This window comes from Glycine soja, chromosome 3 (assembly GCF_004193775.1).
Source record: "Glycine soja cultivar W05 chromosome 3, ASM419377v2, whole genome shotgun sequence".
NCBI classification, from domain to species: Eukaryota; Viridiplantae; Streptophyta; class Magnoliopsida; order Fabales; family Fabaceae; genus Glycine; species Glycine soja.
Window position 1 is genome coordinate 46,934,541 of NC_041004.1, and position 7,469 is coordinate 46,942,009.

The following is a 7,469-nucleotide window of genomic DNA, read 5'->3' on the forward strand; positions in this document are numbered from 1 at the left end:
CACAATTTATTGTTAGTTCTGATTTAAAAATTATTGATTTCTCCTAACTTATTAAATCAAAACTAATTTTAGATATGAAAGATTGTTGTTTCGTTGATAAAAAAAATGTTGTATATGAAAAAAGTCAAACACAAATTTTTGGGTTAAATAAATTATTTCTTTCCATTTAAACGCACGAAACCTTAGAGGATTGAGAGAATTAAAGAGAAACAATCTATTGGTACATATGATAATAACTTTTGCGCAAAATCCAGACCCATCACAGAGAGAATGGAGTGCTGCATAATCGGTTGCACTTTTTTTTTTTTTTTTTTTCTCCTGTCTCATTAGCAAGCCATATAGATTATGGACCTTTCAGTATCACTAGTAGTAGTCAGCATCTCACCATCACAGAGTAGAATTGCCATGTTTAATTTGTCAAGGACGAGTTAAATACTCCATTAATGGCAGTTTCTGGCCATTAACCATAAAAAGACACCGTTGCCACCTCTTAACCCTTAACTTTGAAAACGAATTTAAATAATCGTTGGACTTAATCATAGGTTATAGCTAAAGCCTTGAAAAGGGATAAGGAGAAATAAAAAAATGTTGCACTTGTGAAGCAAAAAAGTAAGGAAAAGATCAGAAACAGTTCTCCCTCCATACAAGGCGTGCGTGACGAAAGAGAATTGATTGTAAATGAGTAGTGGTGGATTCCAAATGACCTATTCAATTTAGTTTAACGAAATGAAATGCTACTATTAATTAATAATGTGAATCTGAAAGGGCACGTAAGGCAAAGGCAGGCACATGACATGAATGAAGATGCGTTGTGTTGTGTGGTGTGGCTTAGCTAGGCTGGACCCCTAACACAAGACGCGTAGATCGATTCCCTGACCAGCACGTGTACGCCTCTGCTCACGTTCGAATAAACAAATCGCCACCTCAACCACCACCACACCGTATATACCATATACATACGCTCTACGTATACGCCCACCCGCACATACGACACGTGTGTGGTGACGTGGGCTTCTTCGCCTTCGCGCTCCTTTTTCTTCTTCACCACCACCACCATACCCCATCTTTGCGTTATGGCACACACACAGCTCTTTCCCTCTTTTTTTTAGAGAGAGAAAATGCAGAGTTAACCACCTTAACCTTAATTGCTTCTCCAAACCTTAATCTTTTTTTTTTAATTTTTTATTTTTTTGAGGATACTTGGAGCTACCAGGACTAGTTTTTTTTTTTTACCCTTGTTTCTTTTTTTGACACGTTGTTTTGTGAGGATAATAATTGGCCAATTGGGTATCTAGTCAGGTACGTGGAATTCTGCAGTGCTGTTGGTCCAAAGTTTTGATTTTGAATGCTTTCCGTATCTGTGGTATGACAAAAATTGAATGTATGTGTGTGAAAGTTTGAAGTTTCATGGTTTGGGAGTGAGTGAAAGTGGAATAGATTATATGCTTCAGTTTAGATTTTTCTTCTTTGGAAACACCAAAACAACTTAAGGATACCGTAAATTTGTTGTTTCTTTTTTTCCTTTTTTGAATTTTTAGCTAATTAAACAAGAAGGTTCTAATTGAGGTTCAACTGGATCTCGTTTTGCATCTGCGACAGTTTTGAATTTGAGTGCTTTCTATGTGTTGATTTGCTTAGTGAAGCGTTTTTCATTTCACGTTGATTATTTTTTTTCTTTTGGACTCATGCTAATTTTGTGAAATTCGTTTTCCTGTAACTGAAGAGGGTCTGGATCGGAGCTCAAATCTGTTAAATTATTGTCTGTGGACGTTAAGGTAGCTAATTCAGGAGTTTCATTCGTTTTCTCAGCTTCCTTGATTCGTGTGAAAGTGAAAAATGTTTTGTTTGGAAGGGTATTTTTGTCATTTAGCTACCGGATGGTGTTGTTGGGACGGATTATATAGTAGGTCTGTTGCGTGTGTCCTTCCCTTTCTATCCGGCTTGTGGAGTGCTCAAATGACAGAATTGACCATCTACCATTCTGTCTTTGACTCTTGTGTCCACCTTGGATTGAATTATCTGTAGCTTTCCATTAATACTGCAGCCTTTACTGAAAGGTATTTGTGAAATCTCACTCTCTAAAACAAGGAAACGGTGAAGTTGAACTGTGTTGTGTTGGTACCTTCTCTGATGGCCCGGTAGTACCAGTACTGTTTAAGCATTTACTCTGTCTATAATTAATTGTGAAGTTATGTAATTTTTGTCCACTGTTGGACTTCTCGTCAGTATAGATCAGTCGGCTATTCTGACATGTGGTTTTGAAACTTAGTTCACTCTGTCAACTCCATCGTGAATTTGTTATAGTTAGCTATACCATGATTGTCTTCTTTGGTGGCTGTTAGATTATTCACTCTGAGACTGGTTGAATCTCTTGTAAAGGTTATGCTGGAGATGGGAAATTAACCATTCAATTTTCCATCTAGGAAATTAGAATTTTTGTGTGATGCTTTCATATGCTAGCCTAGAAGGTGAAATAAAAAGCAAAAGTTTTTTTTTGCAATATTTCTTTGTCGTTGAATCTGTCTGTTGATACGTAGTTTTTACTTTTTTATACATAGTGAACCAGATTTCCAGCTGCTTTTATGTAGTTGCTAAAACATCTCTAACTACTTTGATGTAATAATGATGTATTTTATAAATTCCTGCACTTATGTTAAACCCTCCCTCTCCTTTTTATTTTTTTTTAAAAACAATTTATCGAGTATTAATTTGAAATTGCTGGACTTGCCCCCTTCCGCTTTTCTAGTGTGTTACTTGTATAACTTATCTATGACAGTAAAATGTTTATAATTAGTAAAGATTATGTTATGCAGGTTACCAAGATTATATAGGATCATGTGTAGATTTTAGATGGCAGAAATCTTGGTTTATGAATTTTGTCTTGTCCCTTGCAATATTTTCATGCCGATAATAATTAACAAGCTGACATGGCTCCTGTTAATGCAGTTGAGACATTTTTCAAGAAGTAGTAAAGCTCCTTCTACAATATTTTTTGACTTGGTGCTTTCCTTTTGGATCTTACAATGGGAAACAGTGAGGAAGAGAAATCTACTAAGACTGAAAAGCCTTCTTCACCTGTAACAATGGTGAGCTCATAAGAGTGTATCTTGGTGTTGAGACATTTGTAAGAAGCTTAAATTTTAATGCTATTGTAATTGTGAACAGGATCAGGCGAATCAGACCAACCAGACCAATATTCATGTCTATCCTGATTGGGCAGCCATGCAGGTTACCTACATTTTGCCTTGAATTACTTTGTCTGTTATCGACTGAAGTATTCATTCTATTTTCTTGTTAGCTAGCTTCAATTTAAACTAATGCTCTCAAATCTTAGTTGTTAAGCTTTACTACTGCCACTCGGTCAATTACTGTCATGTCAATGATTGGGGTGAAATCCTCCTGTTAATAATCACTTACATTATTTCTTCCATGCTTCAAAGTCAAGTGATCTGCAGCTACATCTTCCTGGGAAGACACCAGCTATTTTTTATTTAAATGCTGTTACTGTATTTCCATTTTCTTTTTTGTGGATGAAGCAATGAGCTGATGAAAGCTTCTTATATTCCCTCTTGTGAATTACTGTTCATTCTCTCTGAATATAAATATTAGTGTGCAGGTCCTGCGGTGCATTGTATTTTCTATTCTGTAGTTTGTGGGTTGCTATCAATATGTACCCCTAATCAACGTCAGACTGAAATTATGCACTGAATTGCTATTGGATTTGGGAATCAGTTGGGGTAATATCTAGGATGAGATGTGCTTTGTCCCTGGATTGCTTAATCTTTAAAAGAAATATTGATTTGATGTTATAAAACTATTAATTTTATCCCTTTCAAATTGGTTCACCCAGCAAGTTTTTAAGTGTATTTGGCCTCTAGTGTAGTGAATAGTGACTGTATTTATGATTTAAAGTGTCTGCTATATCTTCAGGCATATTATGGGCCAAGAGTCACCATGCCACCATACTACAACTCAGCTGTTGCTTCTGGTCACGCTCCTCACCCGTACATGTGGGGGCCACCACAGGTAGTAGTACCTATGTGCAATCATTTGTATGTTCTATGATTTCCTTTTTTTTTTTTTTTTTTGCATGTTTTGTATGTATCCTAGATGACAGGGATGAGTAACTTGCTAACTTACTATTTCTTCCAGCCTATGATGCCACCTTATGGGCCTCCTTATGCAGCAATTTATCCACATGGAGGGGTTTATACTCACCCTGCAGTTCCTATTGTAAGCTTGTGTTCTTGCAATTTCCTTTTGTCTTTTATGCTTTTTTTTATTACTATTTTTTGTTATTGGAGCTAGTGTTCTTTCTCTGTAGTACAAATTGGTTTATTTATATGTACTAAAAATGGATCAATAAGGATTACAGATGCTAAGAATATAGTGAGATGTGATTCTGCTGTTTCTGTTGGGCCTAGGTAATTTCAGAGTTATTTATACCTAGCTGCATGTCAGCTTTCATTAACCTCTCCATGGCTTGACAACCTTAATGTAATGAAATCTTGATTAATATGTACCCTATAAAATAGGCAATAACAGAGGCTTTTCATCCTCTAGTAGTATGCTTTTTTGGAATTTTCATGCATTTTCTTATGAATTATATTTATAAAATACAGGGGCCACTTACACATAGTCAAGGAGTTCCATCTTCACCTGCTGTAAGTTGTAATTTCCTGAGATCAATTCATACTAAAGTCCTTGAAAATCTATTTATGCTTGGTTTTGAATTGGTGTAACAATGCAGGCTGGGACTCCTTTGAGCATAGAGACACCACCCAAATCATCTGGAAATACTGATCAGGGTTTAATGAAGAAATTGAAAGAGTTTGATGGACTTGCAATGTCAATTGGCAATGGCCATGCTGAAAGTGCAGAGCGTGGAGGTGAAAACAGGCTCTCACAGAGGTTCGTTGATCTGTTCTCTTTTTGTATGAATATTTTTAATGACATACTTTCTGAGTTTGTCGATATCCCCCTTTCTTCTTATGTTGGGGGTGGTGGAGAGGGGAAAATCTGTCATTTGAAACTCTTTAGTAAGTTAAACCTACTTTCTCTCCTCCTGTCTAGAATGGTGGTCCATGAGTTGGTTATTGTAATGGAGTCTTATGGTTGACTGAATGATTTACTCATGATGTGAACAGTGTGGATACTGAGGGTTCCAGTGATGGAAGTGATGGCAACACTTCAGGGGTGAGAACTTGCTTGCAATTAGCATTTCTTTTTCCTGCACTTTGTTGACCATATGAAATTGTTCACCTGCAGTCTATTTTTCTTTAAAATGGTTCGACAAAATTGAAACATTAAAATATGATACTTGCCCATCTTATGCTCAGGCTAATCAATCAAGAAGGAAAAGAAGCCGTGAGGGAACACCAACCACTGGTATGACTCTGTTCTTCACCAAGTGTCACATCTTGATGAATAATAGAGTTGTCCTGGGATCACAATTATTCTTTTGTCATCATCACAGTACACATGGTGTTCAATCCGTTTATTGAGTTGTGTCTTGATAAATTAAATGCTGTTACAAAATATTTGTTCAGTAAGATGAAATTGCCAAAGTTTTTAACTTTGCCATTAGTTTGACAAAGGTAGCAGACTCTTAAGATGGGCTTTATTGCAATTACAGACATGATACAGTATAGGTATTTGGGGTCTTATGGTTGCATTTTTACTAATAAAATGTGTTCCCAGCCAAAGTGTGTTATTTTTATCTACAAGCATCTGAAGCTTAGAGTAGAATATCAATGTACTTGGCGTTGATGGTTGTTCTTTTCTGCACTGTACAAGCAGATGGAGAAGGGAAAACTGAGATACAAGGCAGTCCAATTTCCAAAGAGACTGCAGCTTCTAATAAGATGTTGGGAGTTGTCCCTGCCAGTGTTGCAGGAACAATAGTTGGACATGTAGTTTCTTCAGGTATGACCACTGCACTGGAGCTGAGAAATCCTTCCAGTGTTCATTCTAAAACAAGTGCCCCACAACCTTGTCCAGTATTGCCTGCAGAAGCTTGGGTACAGGTATGATCCACATATAATTCATCTTAGCAGTTCAGATCATATGTGTAAAACATGTTGTAGTAATAATGCAGTATCCTCATCTTTTGCTGACACTAAAGTAATTCTTGTGGGTATGTTTGGATTCCTTAGAATGAGCGTGAGCTGAAACGGGAGAGGCGGAAACAGTCAAATCGAGAATCTGCTAGAAGGTCCAGACTAAGGAAGCAGGTATAAATATTGGGGGTTTCTTCAAAAACATTGTTAACCTTTTTATTACTTGTATGTTTGTCAATTAAGAATCATAAATTGGACAGTAAGCAGTTTCTTTCTTTATTACACACTTGCACATTTGTTGCACGTCATTCCTGTGCATGCATCCCCCAAGAAAAACAAAGTAAAGATTATATAGTCTATAGGGTTGTTAGTGCTCATGTTCCTGCTGTTCAGGCTGAAACTGAAGAACTGGCACGAAAAGTTGAATCCTTGAATGCTGAGAATGCAACACTGAAATCAGAAATTAATCGACTGACTGAAAGTTCTGAAAAAATGAGGGTGGAAAATGCTACATTAAGGGTATTGTTCAACATACTATTTCTCATTACACATGCATTACGTTGTTACTTTGTAATGCTGAGTGTCATATTGTTTTTGACTCAGGGAAAACTTAAAAATGCTCAACTGGGACAAACCCAAGAGATAACTTTGAAGATAATTGACAGCCAGAGGGCTACACCTGTAAGTACAGAAAACTTATTATCAAGAGTTAATAATTCCGGTTCTAATGATAGAACTGTGGAGGATGAGAATGGTTTTTGCGAAAATAAACCAAACTCTGGTGCAAAGCTGCATCAACTGCTGGACACAAGTCCTAGAGCTGATGCTGTGGCAGCTGGTTGATACAGAAAACCAGTAATTGTACTGGCTGATCAGGTAGTTTTGGCATATTACAAGCCCAAAATTACTGCTAACAATTTCCTGAGGGATGGATCAGCTGAATTTTAGTATCCAAATCCATCAAAATCAGAACTAATTCATTGCTTATCAGTTTACCTAGGACCTAAACTCTGTATTCTATTAGATTTGACAAAAATGGATGACCAAGTTTGTAAAATGAAGAGAACTAGAGATTTCAGATTGGAGGGGGTTTGTTGAAACGCTACATAATTGCGTATGTATTAACGATTGGTGTGGAGACTTTCTAATGATATCTACGCAGTTATTCTGCCTTATTATTTGTTTGGTTTGTGTTTTGTGCTAGCAATTCCTCTCAAATATAATAATATCACATTGTCAATATTTTAGAGTGCTCTCTCTTTTTAAAGTAATTCAAATTAAATCCACGGACTAACTTTTCGAGATGGGTTTGTTTCTGCACCTTTATTACACGACGATTGCCTATTACAGAAAATTGATAAGGTACTTGATAGTTATGGTGTTTTTATTAAATCACGAATCTGGGTAAGG

The 7,469-nt window shown here is 36.5% G+C and overlaps 1 protein-coding gene across 4 annotated transcripts; it reads left to right on the plus strand.

The window, feature by feature from the left end:
- The first annotated feature begins 1,068 nt into the window (after window positions 1-1,068).
- LOC114407781 (common plant regulatory factor 1-like) lies at window positions 1,069-7,244 on the plus strand. Of its 4 annotated transcripts, none has more exons than XM_028371020.1 (13): window positions 1,069-1,299; window positions 2,947-3,086; window positions 3,166-3,228; window positions 3,931-4,029; window positions 4,153-4,233; window positions 4,623-4,664; window positions 4,751-4,911; window positions 5,148-5,196; window positions 5,340-5,388; window positions 5,800-6,026; window positions 6,156-6,233; window positions 6,453-6,578; window positions 6,663-7,244. In XM_028371020.1, the coding sequence occupies exons 2-13, from the start codon at window positions 3,024-3,026 to the stop codon at window positions 6,900-6,902; spliced, it is 1,278 nt and encodes a 425-aa protein (XP_028226821.1). In that variant the 5' UTR covers window positions 1,069-1,299; window positions 2,947-3,023; the 3' UTR covers window positions 6,903-7,244. The 4 variants fall into 4 exon arrangements, with proteins under 4 accessions (XP_028226821.1, XP_028226824.1, XP_028226822.1 ...); XM_028371023.1 differs by having other exon boundaries at window positions 3,931-4,026; window positions 6,663-7,025; XM_028371021.1 differs by lacking the exon at window positions 1,069-1,299 and adding an exon at window positions 1,383-2,138 and having other exon boundaries at window positions 6,663-6,902.
- Window positions 7,245-7,469: the final 225 nt, after the last annotated feature.